This window comes from Tachypleus tridentatus, chromosome 1 (assembly GCF_004210375.1).
Source record: "Tachypleus tridentatus isolate NWPU-2018 chromosome 1, ASM421037v1, whole genome shotgun sequence".
In the NCBI taxonomy this organism is placed as follows: domain Eukaryota; kingdom Metazoa; phylum Arthropoda; class Merostomata; order Xiphosura; family Limulidae; genus Tachypleus; species Tachypleus tridentatus.
In genome coordinates, this window is record NC_134825.1 from 144,410,674 (window position 1) to 144,429,754 (window position 19,081).

The window sequence follows — 19,081 nt, forward strand, 5'->3', positions numbered from 1 at the left end:
TCCTCAAATACCTAAATCGGTAGTTATTTTTCACAATTCCCTATTCCTACCTGATTGAGGAAATGTATGTAATAAAATCAAACTTAGCAGTGGGCTCTCCTAACCTTTAATTAAAAGTTTTTCATTTTCAGTGGATATTATTTGGGGTACGTAAATTGATACGATACATACCCTTAGATTTGCAGCGTAACATTAAAACATAGCATGATAAAACATCTCAAGCCTTTCTAACAATAGATACTAGTCATCGTAGTTACAACTTAAACACAGATTTGCAATTTCTGCCAACTAAAGCTTGGACTTTGTTAACTTTAATTTAAAATCCAAATCTAATAAACGATATTTAAGTTTCAATTTACGTTTAATATGTTAAGTTACATCAAGTACTCAAAAGGCTTCATCTCACTTAAAAATTGCTTTGACGCCTTTTACATTTCTTACACAAATATCAAATTTACTTTTTGTGATATGACCTTAACAAATTTTGACAATGAGGTCACAGTCTTACCGCATTTACAGCATCTTGCAGTTGCGTCAACCTATCCGCCATTATAGTTATATGAAAGTTAGAGGGCACTAAAGTAATAATTGTTGTTTAAAAGTAGTATTCCATAAAACAAGAAACTTAAGTAGAGAGAAAAATATCTTCAACGTTTTTTTTAGGATTCCAGGATTTATCTTAAGGTTCCAGTACTTATTGCTCTGTAATAAGATTTTTCATATCAATTTTAAGGAATGCAAACTAATAAACTTGAAGAGCTGTATCTGGATATTGGCCAGTTCTCGTAAAAACAGTACAAAATGAAAGCAGTATGAACTATTTATACATATTAAACATAAGTTAATTGAAAAAGAGAGGGCCATCGGTTGCAAGAGAATCCCAAAAATAAGTCTTATGAGTGATATAACAAAAATCCAGTTTATCAATCTAATAGTAAAACATGTCTAGATTTTATACTCTATAGATGCCCAAAATTTTGAAAAAATTTGTTTATTTCAGACTAGTCATGCAGTTGGTGAGAGAGATGAAAAGTGGAGGGTTCGAAATCTAGTTGAACTACCCGACGACATAAATATTAATGTAGTTAGAAAGTTTGTATTTCATTTCTCTCAAGGCTTCTTGAACCTATGTGTTTTTTTAGCATCATGAATGTAGTTACCTTAACTGAACAATGGCATTACAAACTATCTTTAGTATTTCTAACTGGTACTTTACAATTTCCCAATATTCTGAAGCTAATAAAAATGTTTTCTCTTCCATTCTCAAACAATGTGGTTGAACGCTTGTTCAATATACAAAGGAAGTAAAACAAGTAAATGAAAGAGATTGTTTTTGTTTTGTTTTTTTAATTTCGTGCAAAGCTACACGAGGGCTATCTGCGCTGGCCGTCCCTAATTTAGTAGTGTAAGACTAGAGGGAAGGCAATTAGTCACCACCACCCGCTGCCAACTTTTGGACTTCTTTTTGTACAAACGAATAGTGGGATTGACCGTCACATCATAACGCCCCGACGGCTAAAAGGGCGAGTATGTTTGGTGCGATGGGGATTCGAACTCGCGACCCTGAGATTACAAGTCGAACACCTTAACTCACTTGACCATGCCGGGCCTGAAACAGATAGGAAGTGCCAAAATTAAAGTAACCGTCCAGTATTCTTATATATCGAAACGATGAAAGTGTTCCAACACGTCTCTTTAGCTGGAATGTTTACATTGAGAAAAGGTTTAAATATGTAGAAATGAATATACTGCCAATAAATTTAGAGACATTTCCTTGATTTAGTAGTTATCTTTCTATTTATTGAACTGTAATCACATGGACAATACGTAATTTTATTTTTCTCTACGAAAATAAGCATTTTTAGTTATAAACTTCAATGTGTGTATTTGTAGTTAAGCAAAAAAGCTACACAATGCTCTGTGCTCTGCCCACCACGAGAATTGAAATCTAATTTTTAGCGTAGTAAGTCCGGATATATATCGATGCCACTAGAGGGCAACTTCAAAGTGAAAGATGAGGTTTTGCACATATATGATCACAGTTGCAGTTCGTACTGTGTCGTACCTTTTCTTATGTTTATACTTAAGAACATTATAATGTATCGTTTCATCAAATCGCTGTTAACGATATTTTCGTTCGCAATCCCAATAATATCTGACGAAGTTAATCCGTTTTTATTGTTGTTAGTCCTAAATACATATTTTGTAATATGCAGAGATAACATATCTCTTTCCCACCAGTGGCTCGACGGTATGTCTGTGGACTTACAACACTAAAAACCGGGTTTCGACACCCTTGGTGGGCAGAGCACAAAGAGCTTATTGTGTAGCGTTGTGCTTAATTCAAAAACAAAACAACAGCATATCTCTTACCATCTATAGTAACAGGGTATGTTTTGTAAATGGTTGATTATTTGGTTTTTGCACTGTTGTGGAAGCAGCACATAGTACAAAAGTTGTAAAACTTATTCACTACTGCCTCGGTAGATTACACCGACAGCATGACCGTTAGAGTTACTGAAACTTTTAACGTGTTTTGTGTATTTTCAAGATTTTTTTCAAGCTGGTAGAGAAAACTCAGAATTTTTAATTAAATATTTTTATTAAGAATGTATCTGTGAATATGTGTGGCATCAAAATGCTGATTGCTCCGAGTGAAAAGTGATTTTTTTCATGCTTATATTAAAAATGATTTCATTCATTAGAAAATTCAAATTCCATTAGAGCGTGATTTTTAAAACCTCCTAAATAAACATCAAACGTTTTATTCGAAAATGTTTATTTTTATCTGTTATTTTATCTACCCTAACTCTACATGCATTCACTCATTTTGACCGAACTCGTAATCATCATAAAAGAGCGAACTGAAGTTATTAGTAATGTAGTAATTTAGTATTGACTACAAAGTTTTAACATTACTTTAAAGAGCTTCTGCTTCTAACATTTTTACATCTGTTTTTTGTAGTCCCTCAGTGTGTCAATGGTAAGTTTATAGACTTAAAATAAAAAATCTGGGATTTTATTCCCCATGGTAGACATAGTAGATAACTCCATGTGGCTTTGCTCTATTACAACTAAACAAAATTATTTCCTAAGTTTATTTTTACCATTAGAGGCGTGGCAATCGACTCGTAAGCTATGAGGCGCGGGTTCGAATCTCTGTCACATCAAATATGCTCGCCCTTTCAGCGTGGGTGCGTTATAATGCGACGGTCACTCCCACTATTCATTGGTAAGAGAGTATCCCAAGAGTTGGCAGTAGGTGGTGATGACGAGCTGCCTTCCCTTTAGACTTACATTGCTAAATTAGGGACAGCTAGCACAGATGTCCCTCGTGTAGGTTTGGGAAAAATTAAAAACAAACAATTGCAAACGACTGTCAGCTTTACGTAGTTTGAAAGGTGCTTTTTTTGTTGGTTATAAAGTTGTACTTGAGAGAAGTAGGAATAAGTGGAGAGGATTTAAAAAAATGGAGTGGCGGGAGCGTATACTCTGGTAGGTTTACAAAATATATTGAGCAAATCAAAATTTGAGTGAATTTATTTTATATTCTAGCTTGTAAATATCTTAAATTGAGTTTTTTATTCGACAGCACCATAAATGCTGTATGGTAGACGTAATAAAATATAAAATGAGCAATAAAACAGGAAGACATACCATATGATATACACACAAAAACATATTTAGCAGCCTCCCAGTTGCTCAGCGGTATGCCTGCGGACTTAAAACGCTAAAACCGGGTTTCGATACCCGTTATTGGCAGAGCACAGATAGCTCATTGTGTAGCTTTGTGCTTAATTCAAAACAACAACATATTTAGCATTATTTATAGTTTTCGAATTAAAAAATAAAATGAATATTGTATAAACACTTATATTAAAATTCGAATTATAAACTGCGTTAGCACACAATAAAAAGTTGTTAAATTAATTTTTTAAAATACCTAAGACATAATTATATGCGTCTTTTATCCTGTACGTAGCTAAAGGGCTAATATTATCTTGTTATAGCCATCTCAGCCTTTTGTTCTTTTATTAGATGACGTCTTCTGATCACAACTTAGAGTGCTAAGTTCTGGGATCTGACTCCTCGCGGTGGATACAGCAGAAAGCTCAATTGTACTTTGTTATTTTACAAACACACTGCTCATAAAGGTACGCTAGATTATTTTAGCCTGGATTAAAACTAGTTAGTATTGAATAGCCTTTGCTAGCCGAAGCATGATAGTTGACTATTGCTGTCAGGGAACAAAGTTCTTGGTGTGAAACTGTTAACTGGATAAAGAAAGCAAGTTGTAGTTTAGAATTCAGGCACCTTATTTCTTATCAGTTTGCTGCTAGTTTTTTGCAAAAAAGATTTTTAAAGTTTATTCAGTGTTTAATTTTGAGGTAATCAATTTTACGAGAAGGAAGACATCAAGATTAATTGATGCATACGTTTGAACAAGGGCTGTCTGTCATGGCACATAGGTACACTTTTTTTCTTTATGTGAACAAATATTTTTGTTTGTTTTTGCTAAACGTTTGTCCAGCTTGTTCACTTTCACATAAAATGAACCTCCAGTTCAAATACCTTCAATAGAAAATGTCTGCTATCCCTATTGATATGTTGTGAGATTGGTTTTAACTGAAAATACCACAATTTTATGTTCACAATGCAAACAGTGTGTGTGTGTGTTATATAAAGAAATGTAAAAACTAATACATTTAAGTATATTAAATATTCTGTTTTATACTGTTAGTGAAAACAACGAGCCTTCGGTGTATCAGCATTAAGTTTCCAGATTTACAATACTAAAATCCGAGATTTGATCTCCCTACAGTGAATGTAGCAATTTTCTTATGGCGAACAGAATGCAGTTTAGCCCATGGTGTAACTGTGCAGTGACAAAACAATAAGAAGAAAATAGTAATAAATAAGGAATAGAGCATACCCTATGAAAAACAAGCATATGTTGTCCATAGAACAAGGTATGAACATTATAACCACGTATAACGAAAACTTTCTACAACCTTCAGTATGAATGTCTTACACCGTTGTAACACCGTTCAAGTCGGAAGTTACAAAGAGCACAGTAAAAAACTAATATTTATGAAGATACAAAATAATATATTATACATGAATCTTATAATAAATAGTTAGAATACTGTTTTTAATGAAAATGAAATAATGTTAAATCAAGTACAAAGAAAATAATATGTTGAACATACATCATTGAAAGTTCAATGATCGTAAATGCAGCAAACACTAGTGTAACATAACTAGACATGATATAGCTAGTTAACAACACATAGTGTGTGTGTGTTCTTATAGCAAAGCCACATCGGGCTATCTGCTGAGCCCACCAAGGGGAATCGAATCTTTGATTTTAACGTTGTAAATAAGTAGACTTACCGCTGTACGAGCGAGGGGCTACACGTAGTAAGAGATTAAATTAACATAAAGTAAAACCAATAACATTCAATACACTAAAGCGGGACATCATCACCCTAAACAATTTCAAAAGTAACTAACAGTAGACTTGAAAATTGTAAAAAGATTTGAATATTCTTTTATGCTTCTAAACCAACAGTCAGTAACAATAATATTTTCGAATTCCAATAGAAATGAGTAAATTTCGTTTTGGGCCTGGCATGGCCAATCGTGTTAAGGCGTGCGATTCGTAATCTGAGGGTCGCGGGTTCGCATCCCCGTCGCGTCAAACATGCTCGCCCTCCCAGCCGTGGGGGCGTTATATAGTGAGGGTCAATCCCACTATTTGTTGGTAAAAGAGTAGCCCAAGAGTTGGCGGTGGGTGGTGTTGACTAGCTGCCTGCCCTCTAGTCTTACACTGCTAAATTAGGTACAGCTAGCACAGATAGCTCTCGGGTAGCTTTGTGCAAAATTCAAAAAAAAAAAAATTCGTTTTTGAAATGAGAAAGGGTTAAACTCTTTTGTTACAAATGAAAGTAAGTTTACGAACGTAATCCATGAAGTCTGCCATTGTAAGCTGTGAATAGTAAATATTGTAATATAAATTATTTGTAATAAATGTATTTGGTTGATTCTTTGCTGTGCCTGGCATGGCCTAGCGCGTTAAGGCGTGCGATTCGTAATCTGAGGGTCGCGGGTTCGCATCCCCGTCGCGTCAAACATGCTCGCCCTCCCAGCCGTGGGGGCGTTGTAATGTGACGGTCAATTCCACTATTCGTTGGTAAAAGAGTAGCTTAAGAGTTGGCGGTGGGTGGTGATGACTAGCTGCCTTCCCTCTAGTCTTACACTGCTAAATTAGGGACGGCTAGCACAGATAGCCCTCGAGTAGCTTTGTGCGAAATTCCAAAAACAACAACAATCCAAACATCTTGAGTGAAAGCATTATCGACGTCTTTCTTTTTTGTCCGCCGATGGGTTAAGAGAAAGCGTACAGGATTACAAAAGCAAAAATTCGAGATTAAATTCCTGCTGTGAACAGAACTTTGTGTTAAAAAAAGCAAAAACCTCCAACTAACTCTTTCTCATTGTATATTATTTACTTACATTTTTCATCATCCTGTTTATCATTATATCTTTATAAAAATTAACTGGCGCTAAAGTATTAACTGGTGTTGGAGAGTATTACTGTAGAATACGGGATACTTAAAATAATCGTTCTCTTTGTACTTTTGTGAATTGTTGCGTGCATTACGTTTCGTGTCCTCTCGGGCTTAAAGGTATGTTTTAAAAGTTTCGTGTTTTTATAATTTTTGGTTGATTGCATTTAGTGTTAATTTATAGGATGTAGTTTATTTTTATCATCAAGAGATATATTTATTTATTGGTAATTTTTAAAATTAAAATAGTTGGGATGGGTCAGCTACTATCTAGTTAAGCCTAAATGAGGAAACGAGAAATACATTGATATCAAAAAAAGAATCTATATCCATCTATTTGGCAGCGCATTTTTGTCTAATCTTGCATACATTTAACATGTTGTAGTAAGTTTAAGTTTGTTGTGTAGTCTTTTATTTTTACCTTATTTCATCAGTTTTCATGTTCAAAGTTTATTTCGTTTAACATCACGTGGCATGAATTATGACAGCCATATTAATAATTGTTGAAAATCAAGAAATAACCTAGGATATTTTATCGATACACAGAGGATGCAATTGTGAGCGAGTATTGCACATTTTGTATTCGTCGAGAGGGAGGAATCTGATTAGAAGGTTTTGCTTTTTTCTTCAGTGATGCTTTATCACTGCTATTAGGCTGTATGATTTTTAGCTGTAATTTAGGTATGTATTACACTTTGTGGTTGACCTGTGGTATAGGTAATGGAAGAAAATAGTATATAATTCTATAATATTTTCACCTATTTCTGCTATATAATTAATATTTATATTGAAAAAAGTTTGATACAACGTTTAGCATAAATCAATTTCATTATAATAAATTAATCGTTTGTATCAGTACATGGATACTTTTTATAAGTCATAAAAATTACTACTGTTTCCCATTAAACAGATTAAATAGTGTAATATATCCAATTATATTGCCAGTATCTGTAATTGTATTTAGAATCTAAACGTGTGAAAAGTAAAGGCTTAAGCTTTTTTATTATAAACTGTATTACAAAAATGAATTGTAAGAATTATCATAGGTGCTAGAAATCTTGCTAATAATGATTTGTAATTAGCCTGCTGAAATGAATCTTTTCTATAGTCATGCCATAGTATATGTATATATAGTATGTGTGTTGACTTGTTGAATTGTTTGAACAACTATTTTATGAAATATGTCAAGTTTGGTACCAGATTGTAGAATATAACTGAAATTTTAGTATTGTACATTAATTTTGTAACTTTAAAAGCAAACATTACAAACAAAATCAATGTGTGATTAACAGATATTAATGTTTGCAACTATTGTTTTAAAAGCTTTTACTTCTAGTTTTTTATAATGTAGATATACTATATTGTTAGGCTTAAGAATCTTCTATGGTAGGTCTCTGAGTTGGTGATAATTTCCAAGATAAATGAACTGTGGTGATTATAGGAATATTTTAAGTGCTGTATAGTAATTTTCTTGTCAGAAGTCCACTTGGGCCTATTTACTTTAGGCTTTCTTTGAAAAGCTTCATTAGCTTTTCCTATTTTATATTCCACTAGCATTCTGTATATAATTCATTTACAATCATAATTGAGTTATTGTAATTGTGTACTACTCTTCCAATAACTGTTTTGGTCTGTGATTATATTAAAAAAAAAATCCTCTATTCCTTTAGGTAAAGTACATTTTAGATTAATTCAATTACTTTAAAAACACACTGAAATTTTCATCTTTTAGCCTTTCTTCAACATATATGCCAGACTTGTACCAGTTAACTTCATGCAAATGTTTTTTCTTGACCATGAAATTACTTTTCTGTTATTCAATTTGTCTTTTGTTTCCTGTTCATCATACTCTTTAAGTTTATTAAATAGTCTGCTCACTAAAGTTGCACTAATATTTTTATATTGTCAGTTATGGTGAGTGTAGCATTGGTTCATATTAGATTTGTGATGTCCAAATAGTTTTTCTTGAGAATTGGGAGTAACTTCCTGATATCAAGGCTAGAAATTAAATTCTTTTTTTCTGTTGTAAAAATATTGCTTATGTGCTGAATCAAACACGAGGCACAGAGATTTTGTAATATATACTTTAAACAAATAACTTCTTTAATATCAAACTGAGTTATAATCCAGTCTGGCACCAAACTTAATAAATTCATGAAATGATAGATAAAATTTTGAATGCAAGATAAGTGTGATGTGGTCTTAACCTGTGAATACAGGAAAACCAGTCTCTTTTGGGCTAGAGTATTAAGTTTTTAATACAGCCCCCCCTTCATCATTTAAGCCTTTATTAACCATTAAACAATGGGAATGTTGTAGGTAGCATTATCAGTTGATAATGATTACTGTTTAATGGTTAATCTTTAACCCTTTCATGACAGGCTTTGTATAATGTACGTAAGTTTGTCTACACACATGCATAGATCAAGTATTTGCACTATAACTTTTGATATATGTGTATCTTAAAAAAATTGGTACTCTTAGTGAAGATTACAAGTAACTTAAACAAAATCAATTGTTTTACTGAAGATTCTTGTGAAAAGTTTATTACTAATCTGAGTGCAAAGTGACTTATGATTTAATTATTCATCCTCAAAAGCTTTTTAATGTTTAACATGCTTGTGCTTTAAAAATCTTTCAGAATGGTATTGAGATAAAAATTAGTGTTATGGTGTCAAATGTTAAAATCTAATTTGTTATAATACAAATAATTTTGAACATTAGTAATGATGTTATACACTGAGTGTTTAAATTGTTACAATACCATTTATGTTGATCTTAGTTTGACCACTTTCGAACATTTTTTACTTTTAAGAATGCGTTACGTGGCCGCTTACTTGCTTGCTGTACTTGGTGGGAACAAGAATCCTTCTGCCAAGGACCTTGAGAAGATCTTGGGAAGTGTGGGTATTGAGGTTCAAAGTGAACAACTTTCAAAAGTAATGAAAGAACTTGGTGGGAAGGATGTTAATGAACTGATGGAAGCAGGTAAGCTCAATGTTACTTTTAACTTGTTTTGCGACTTTTTCAGTGGTGTACTTGGAAGTGGGAACACCAATATGACGTATCTTAATTTTTGATATTTTATTTTATCCCACTTAGATTTAGTAGCAATTTAAGTAATTAGTTATTTTGAAATTTAGAACTTCTATAGACATGAGTAGTAAACTGAAATATCTTTCATAAAGACTTAAGACAAGTTCAGTTTTTGTAATTATGAAATTACATTTGAGTCTATTCATCAATGTGGTATTTTTTTTGGAAGTTAGTGTATTTTCCAGTGTTGATTAGCTTAACTTTGGGGAAAAAAAAACATTTCAACACTTCCAATCTTACCAAAATGTTTTGCAGATTTATTGACTTGTGATAAATCCTCTTGCCCAATTTTTGTGAGCTGTATGCTTTATATATTTTTGAAAGTGTATACCTTTATTACCAGTCTAATATATATTACCAATAACATTATTCTAAACCTATTCTAGGAGTGCCTTTTGTAGAACTAATAATATGGGCTGTTAAAAAAAAATAATAATAATAATAAAAAAAAAATAACTGAACTGTTGCAGAGAACTACTGAAAACAGGTCTGAAATTCTTACACAGCAACAGAACCAAAACAAACTTGTAATATTTTGCAGATAGCTGCTATTACTGGGTAGTGATTCTGCAAATTTACTTTTTTTACACTATTATAATATTGTATTAATACAAAGATTGTTTGTTAGTAAAAAATATCATTATTTGGTGGAAAATAGGTAAAATTAAACAACTGACTGGTTTACCTTAGCCTACTGCAAAAGTGCCAGTGAAGTTTATAATTTCTTACCTTGTTTATTTGTTATTTAATACTGAGTAACTCTGATTTCATTCTGAGTTGTGTAGAGTGGCCTGGATTACTGGATAGTATTGAAATGTTTCCTCTAGGCTAAGACCTATGAACAACATAACCTTTTGCCTGAAAGATGTGGAGTAAATTATTTACTTATTTTGGGGGATGGGAGTGTTGCAGTTTTAATGCTGGGGAATGTGGTATGTGAAAAGCCAGTCTTTGAATTTTGTTGTGTAATGTCATGATATCAAGTATTAAGTATGACTTGTATTAAATTATGATAAATAAAACTAAGCTAACATGGCAGTATGATGTATTGTGTAAATAAGACAAATGTTAGAGATAGCATCTCTGGTAATTCTAATAAACCATATTGTTTTCTTTCCCTTATTTGGTTACTTTATTCAACATTTACTTTTTATCTTTAACTTGACTAAATTTCAAAAGCAGTGGAAGGATACTGTTATGTTCTAATGGTCACTTCTAATGGCTGGTGTGGGTAGAGAAAACTGTGTAGAGGAGTGAACAATGTCTTGACCTTTGGTTATCGTCAGGTTCACAAAGAAAGAAAAAGGTAGCTGACCATATATTTGAAGGTGGTTGTGTAATTGAGTGTAGGAATGTAGAGGGTGTGCTTAGATGTTTGATTATATTTATTAATATAGGAATAAAGGTATTCCTTTGTATTGGTTTATTTTGGGTTTGAGTTGTATAAGTAAGGCTTCTTTAATTTTGCATTTGTTTGTTTCTTTATTTAGTATTTGGGTGTTTTCTACGGTTATTGTGTTTATTTGATTTGCAGTGTTTGAAAACGTGTGAAGCTATTGATCACTTACCTTTCTTCCTTTGTGAACCTGATGATGACCGAAGAAGGTCGAAACATTGTTAGCTTCTCTACATAGAGCTTTTCTCTACCCATACCAGCTGTTTTTACATATATTAAGACTTAAATTTCTGCATTCTCTACCAAAATGTACAACTTTCCAAGTCTTGGGCAAATTTGAGTGCAGTTTAACTATTTGAATTTGTCATGAAGGTTTTTTATAGTCCAAATTTGTATATATTTTTTATATATATATATATATTTCAGGAAAAGCTAAACTGGCATGCATGCCAGTGGGAGGTGGTGCTGCTGTAGTAGGTGGAACTGCTGGTGGTGGTGGCACTAGTGGAAGTGCACCTGCAGGTAAGTGGCTTATACTTGCACATTTGTGTTAATATTGTGATTTTTCAAATTTCAATTGTTTAGTTACCTGTTTCAAATGTTGATAGTTTAACTTTGCCTGTCTTTATGATCTTTAAATGTTTCTCCATTGTAGGGATGGGTATGACTTTGGTCTTAAATTGCAAACAAAAATCATTTAATACCCAAGCAAAGATTTAACTTCTCTGTATAATGTTTGTGCTGTTGTCACTCAAATGCATTGCATGAACATAAAATATTCAGATCAGCCTGAGTATAAGAATCATCTTTCAAAGCCTGTAATAATATTGTAATTCTTAATCCTCTTTCTATGGATAGGAGGATTTTACCTAGCCCATACCCTAGAAAGTAACCATGAAGTAATTTATACTGTAACTTTTAAAATGCATATTTATTATTTACTTGGATTATCAGTAAACATTCCAATATTTTGTTCACACACTCATTCATTTATTTTGTCCAACATGCAAAGTAACCTGTTTATTTTTGTTTTAAAATTAAAAAATACTTTAATTATTGAAGAATTGTCAAGTTTCCCATGCAAAATCTCTTAACATTCAGATAATTGTTAAACCTTTTAAAATAAACAGTTTATCACAAAGTTTGATTAGTCTGTTCTTCTAACCCCCATTATTTAAAACAAAAAAAATTGGTCACTTTGTCTAGAATGACTACAAATTATGTAACCACAACTATTTAATCTACATAGCTTAAATCTCAAAACATAAAAGCTAAGTGTATGACTTCCAGTAAAAAGTTTATTCCTTCAGTTAGCAAAATGAGGCATTAAAATAATTCTGTGAATTTCATTGTGTTCAAACTAAAAGAGTGGGTTTGATAACTTCACAAAACAAATTTGGTAGTGCTTATTCTTTTCTTTTTTTTCTCTGAAAGTATGGGTCTGTAAACTTGTCCATTTGTTATATTAATGGACATTAATTTGAGAACTAATCTTTGGCCCCTTAACAAAGATAGGATTTAGTACTCATTTCTTTTGTTGGCATTTTTAATATTCTGTTAAATGACTTCAATCTTTTCAACAGATTGAATACTTTTGGCATGAATACCTTCAACTAGTAAAGTGTATAATGTACATGGATGTTAATAGACTAGAAAAGTAGATGCATTCCACATTATAAATGGAGGTGCTGATTCCTTGGATTGTACTTTGCAGAGGCTGAAAGGTTTTTTAGCAATCATACATACACATAAAATATGAAACAGTATTTATGGTGATACTTATAATAACAAACTTAATGTGATTCTATGAGACGAGGCTTTATTTAAAAACTGATGAATATACCTAAATAGCAAGATAAACTTAATGTAAGTTCTGACAATATTAGAACTTTTTATTTTGTTAACAAGATATTACTTGCATATTCCATGTTAAATTGTACAACATAAACTGGGGGCTTAAAATATTCAGTATGTAATACTTGGGAAAAGCACTGTAGGTGGAAACTGAGTAAATGGTACAGAGTATTTATGTAACTTTTGTTTATTGATAAACAAGTTAAAACAAATTAACTTTTTTATTGATTTTACATAAATTTGATCTGCTGTAGCTTTCAGTATTTACTGAGTATGAGTTCATGTATGTCTTTGTAGCTGAAGAGAAAAAGGAGGAAGCAAAGGAAGAATCTGAAGAGTCTGAGGATGATGACATGGGCTTTGGCTTGTTTGATTAAACAGAAAATGACCAATACAAACTTTTGTTTGACACCAGAGTTTGGTGCAGAATTGTATCTTTTGTACCTGGCTTGTTTATAATAAACTTTGAAATTTGTGAAGTTTTGTTTATGCTTGTTCATTCAGTCATTGCTCTAGATTTTAGTGGTTTGAAATTTACTGATTTTTTCTTTCTGACCTACTTAACAAGTTTTCATTTCAAATTTCAGTGTATAAGTTAATTGATTTTCATACAGAAAATAACCAACTTTTAAGTTGGTTTTTTTGTCTTTTTAGCAAAAAAATGCAATTGCTTAATACTAAATTTTTTTATTTTAAAGTAATTTTTGGAAAAAATGAGTCCTAAACTTGCTGCCAGATGATTTTTTAACGATCTTTATATACAAATCAGCTATTAAAAAAAATGTGGTTGTGCAGTCAATAAAATAGTTAGCTGGTGTAATTAGTAGCAAAAAACATAGGATAACAATAGTGATTTATTACCAAATTAATCAATTAGTAATTATACTAAGGACTTTTTGTTAGTAGTAATTGGGATTTGTCCCTTTTAGTTTTATGAGAATCTAGTGCTTTTATAAACTTAACTGGGGTATTCTGTGTAAAACCAGAGTTCACCATTTGAATGTTTTCTGTAGATGTATATTTTGTTCCTTTTTTATAAAGCTATAGTCACCTAAAATGCTAAAGACTGAGAAAGAAAGTGTTACTCAAGTTTTGGAGACTTAAGGTTAGCTACACTTTTCCATAATGCACTTACTACAATAATTAACAGGTTTTTCGTGATGACGAGAAACCCGTTTCAAGTAAATCTCCGAAGGGCTCATATGGGTATTAACACTTTTACTAGTAAAGTGGAGAATGTTTCAACCTTTTTTATCATTACGTTTTTGTTAACCAAAAGACGACATAAAATCGAAACTCTGTTCTCTGCTTTATTAGTAAGTGTTGATATTCCGTATCAGCCGTCCTGAGATGCACAATTAACTTTTAATGGACTGCAGCTTATTGTAGAAAGAAAATGAGGCTCCTTGTACACTGAAAAAAATTTCAAATCCAATGTTTTAAGATAGTTCATAATGGGTCAAGTATTTCAGCGCAACTTTAGGCAAATAAGGCGTTTAGTTTATTTTTAATTGGAAACATCTTGCGGGAATGCTCCTGTAAAGCGAAACGTTGGGTATCAAAAATAAATATAATTTAATGTTATAAGATCGTTTATTACTAGTATTAAAATGTCTTGTATACCAATATGTATTACAGAAATTACTTGTTGAGAACATTGCCAAAAACTGCTCCAGTCTTTTAGACCACTATTTAATGAATTACTCAAAGAGCTGGCTTTGCGTATTGTTGACTAGTCATTTTCTGTCTACCCATCTTGTTTTCAGTTAGGGACGATTGGACAAATTTTTTACTAAATGGACAATCAAACTGTTAACGCGACTAAATAATTAATTCTAAATGTTCGCATATAAATTTTGTACATTACAAAAGGGTTCTCAGTAATAACAAAAATTGAATGTTACTAAAAAACAACGTAAAAGTTAACGCGAAGTTACACGTATAACTAAATGTGAACTGCTCTTAAATAGGAGGGAGACTAATGTGGGTTGTCCTGTTAGTTGAACCAGTCTATAAACTAGTAACGGTAATAATTCTAGTTGCTATCTTGTAATGGACTGAAACAAAACTCTGCTACAACTCAGATTAAACAAAAAGTAGTTTATGAAATTGTAACAACAAATAGCTTTCAAACAATTGCAAATTTAAAAAAAACACACTAAACCCGTGTCTGGACAGGACAAGGTACAAGGTGTTAAAAAAACAATGCAACCTACATTTCATTGTTATTAATTTTAATAAATAAAGGAAAAGGAAGCAGAAGAATAAAACAATCCTGAACAAAAAAAATTTCAAAATTAAGTCTTCTCAAAATCAATAGCAACATTGACAAACAATTGGCAATAATTCGTTCTAACTACTCATTACGAGCTAACTCTATGGTTTTCTTCTGTGACAGCGGTAACTCTTCAGAATTACGACGCTAAAATCAAGTGTTCAATGAACAAAAAAGATTGATGTGGCTTCGCTATAACAAAATTCGTTCAAGATAGAGGAAGTGGTCAGACCATGAAGTTACGTGTTTTAATTAACTATTATCACAAATGTCCATAACCTTTCACAATATTAATATTTGTATGGCACCGCTAGCAAAATCTCGCGTCAGTTTAGTTATATTAACGTGCTATAGCTGGAAGGTAAGTCAGCACTTTAATACAACTGAAAGTAGAAGGAAGAATAAATGAATGGGAAATAAGACTAGTATAATAAAATAAAAGTTTGTCAACTCGTAAGTTAAGTGTTAAATTAGAGTTATACTCAGGGGGTGTAGATCCTGGGGGGATGGGTGTGATACATTCCCCCTTCATTTTAGGTGGGAAGTATGGTGCATACAATCATCTTCCCCCCCCCTACAGTTTGGACTGTTGAATTGTTTTCTTGCATCACAGGCCTCCAAATTGTGTTTTGTTCTTGTGATTCTAGTGTTCTTACCAATCGAATTACATAATTAGGCCTAGATGTAGGCTTTTTCAGTAGCCGAAATGTACATCTTTAATATAGGCGTGCTTCTAAGCGATAGTTCGTAAGTATCAATAAGTAGGCCTAAGTATACATGCAAGTACCGTGGCAACAAGATTACTCTGTGACTGCATGTTTACAGCTTTCAGGTTCACGTTATCAGAGATTACCAATTTGCAAATTGAACAGTCCACATAAGTGGTTGCAAAAATCTACACCCCTGGTTATAGTCACCTTAACCTTCGTTAATAACTCGCTTGATTCATTTAATATGATAAAAGTTGTTCGAAGGGAACAATGTTTATTTACTTAAATAACTTTATTAACATGACGTATATTTTATAGTGAGTAAATTGGCATTGGAAAAATTTCCAAAATTCTTAACGTATTACAATTCTGCCATACCAACACAAAAGTATCCCATATTTCTGTAAATTTATTAAAACAGTTTTTGTTTTCAACATAAAATGAAATATGTCGATGCCAGTACTATTCGATACATAATTATTTTAGAAATTTCGTTTGATTTTTAATATTGTATATAGGTTGGGAGGTATTTCATAATCAAGTTTACTCTTCAGGCTATTATGCTCTTTATTCATATATTTAAGAATAAAACTAATTTTAAGCATGCAACCTCTCGGGTAATAATTCGATAGCCAGGTGGTTAAAGCACTCGACTCTTAATCTGAGGATCGAGGGTTCGAATCTCCATCACCCCAAACATGCTCGCCTTTTCAGCTGTGGGAACGTTATAATGTTACGATCAATCCCACTATTCGTTGGTAAAAGAGTTGGCGGTGGGTGGTGATGACTAGCTGCCTTCCCTCTAGTCTTACACTACTAAATTAGGGACGGCTATCGCAGATAGTCCTCGAGAAGCTTTGCGCGAAATTCAAAAACAAACATTCAGACGACGTCAAATTAGCAAACAAAGGACATTACAATCGCTGATTCTTTCAACCCACATGCTGTATCAGACTGTAATATCCTCTCAGAGTAGTAGAATTAGCGTTGTATATTATACATAACAAAGAAACTAGAGCAAGGAACTCTCAACGACTTTATGGTCCACGATTTTAGGCTAAAACTGTATACAAACTTTTTTTTTCAAATTTCTATACCATTATAGCAGGTAAAAAACAAGATTTTTACTTATGCCACGAACTATTCTAGGGCAGTTTAATTGGTCAGTGAGTTTTGAGCTGTTACAACAGGAGAGTCTGCAGATTACTCTGCATACAATATATTTTATAATTCACAGCAATACAACTGTATGTTAGAAGGAATCAAAGTTTACAATAGGTAATAAGTTTTGTTTGTACAATATGTTGTGTACTTGAAAATGGTTGCACCAGGGATCAAGACGTTTTGTAAATAAAATTACCTACTGTATGCTTTGATTCATTTTAACTAAAGTTAATACTCAAATTATTCTAAACAAAATGTTGTGTGATGTGATAACTTCATCATAATCAATTAATGGGGAATTTGAAACGTTTTAATACATGTAGCTCTGTATGAAATTACATTTTTCAAAGAGGTTTTAATACTTGTGAGTTTAATGCGAAAGTGCTTTTAATCCGCTTGCAAATTATGATTTAATAAATGTATACTCTAAGTGAAACAAATAGAAGTATCAGATTGATAAAGGGAATAACGTATAATAACTAATAATTTGACACAAATAAATTAAAAGGTTATTAAAACATCTTTATGTTTACACAGCAATATTTTACATACAATGTAGAAGATTTAGAAAAGTGGACATGTAAGTTATCAACAAAATATTCATTATATTAGAAAAACACGCAGATTTAAGAAGTCTTGATAGAAATGAATTAAAACCCTATAACTCGAGCATTATCGAAAGGTGGATCTTTCTTCTTCAGTGATAAATTGGGAATGGTGCTGTATCGAATGAGCGATATATATAAAGGGAGTTCAGTGACACCATGAAGGTCACCCTGCTTTCCAGAAAATGCCCATTTCTCTATGTACTCTTGTAAGCATCATTCCAGTGCAGTGAAGCCGATGGGAAGTGTATGTGAAAAGGTGTTAGGGATATTTACTTTAGAAACAGCTAAGTATATGTACATTTAAAATTATGCTTAGGTGTTTAAGTAAAATGAAGGATAAAATTATACTTAAGGTGACACCTGGAGACTGACCGAGAAGTATATGTTATAATGATTAATTTATAGGAAACAGGTATGAAAAATTATTTTAAATAAATTGTAAGTTTTAGGAGATTCAGTTTCCATATTACATAAAAAATAAGCAAAGAATAAAAATTATTTTTTGACATAGATGAAATTAATGAACAGAGATCACTGATTCCAGGATCAATATTAATTCAGGAAGGTTGAACAATGTTCAGATTAGCAATCGAATCAACTTTTTTTATTTATCAGCTTTAGGTTTGACTCTCGTTTCAAAGTCGATTAGAGTAGCATCGTTAATGAAATAACCAGGTTGGTTAAAGCGTTGAGCAACAGGAAGACCTTTTTCGGTGTTGGAAGATGTACAGTTGATGAAACGTTTTATAAGAGTTGTTTGTGTGTGTTCCACATACTAGTGATTGTATGTTCTACATTGTATAACATAAATGGTGGTTTTTGTTTCACAAGTGATTTCTTTTAATATTTTAAAGTTTCTTTATTTTGTGCTTCTCAGAAAGTGAGACAGTGGTTTTTAAGAACTTGCATGTTTGACAACGGGCTTTATTGAGTGGACGACAACCATTTTTGGGAGGGATGTAATTCACTTATGTGTAAACAAGGATATCTTTTAGAGTTGTGATTTTTCAGAAGGATGCAACTGGAACTTTTGTTTAAAACGATCGTTAAGCTGTAGGAGAAGTATATATTTTTTTCAGAATTCGTGAAACGTTTCTGAGTTTAAATTGATAGGTAATGATAAGAGGAATTATATTTGGAAGTTTGGTATTATTCTGATTTAGGATGTTTATTCCGCTGAGTGTTGCTAGCGTTTTCAATTTGTCTGTCTATTTCGGTATCTTTATATTATATGTTGCCCTCCAGTGGCTCAACGGTATGTCTGTGGACTTACAACGCTAAAAACCGGGTTTCGATACCCGTGGTGGGCAGAGCACAGATAGCTCATTATGTAGCTTTGTGCTTAATTACAAACAACAACAACTTCTCTATGTAACATGGTTTATTTTAGATCCTTAGTATATTTTCTG

General features: G+C 32.3%; 2 protein-coding genes across 3 annotated transcripts in view; one reads left to right on the forward strand and one right to left on the reverse strand.

Annotated features, from left to right (window-relative positions):
- The window catches only part of MED21 (mediator complex subunit 21), a 48,507-nt gene extending 47,719 nt beyond the window's left edge, over nt 1-788 (reverse strand). The window contains exon 1 of one of the 2 annotated variants that reach the window (XM_076456444.1): nt 509-788. In XM_076456444.1, the coding sequence (XP_076312559.1) occupies nt 509-550 (42 nt within the window). In that variant the 5' untranslated portion in view covers nt 551-788. The remainder of the gene's footprint in view (nt 1-508) is intronic. The other variant, XM_076456436.1, reaches the window with a different exon arrangement.
- Nucleotides 789-6,530: 5,742 nt separating this feature from the next.
- Nucleotides 6,531-13,394, forward strand: LOC143226045 (large ribosomal subunit protein P2-like). The gene is given in 5 exon segments (XM_076456455.1): nt 6,531-6,689; nt 9,385-9,557; nt 11,488-11,583; nt 13,213-13,289; nt 13,291-13,394. Coding segments are annotated over 4 exon segments (429 nt in total). The 5' UTR covers nt 6,531-6,689; nt 9,385; the 3' UTR covers nt 13,375-13,394.
- Nucleotides 13,395-19,081: the final 5,687 nt, after the last annotated feature.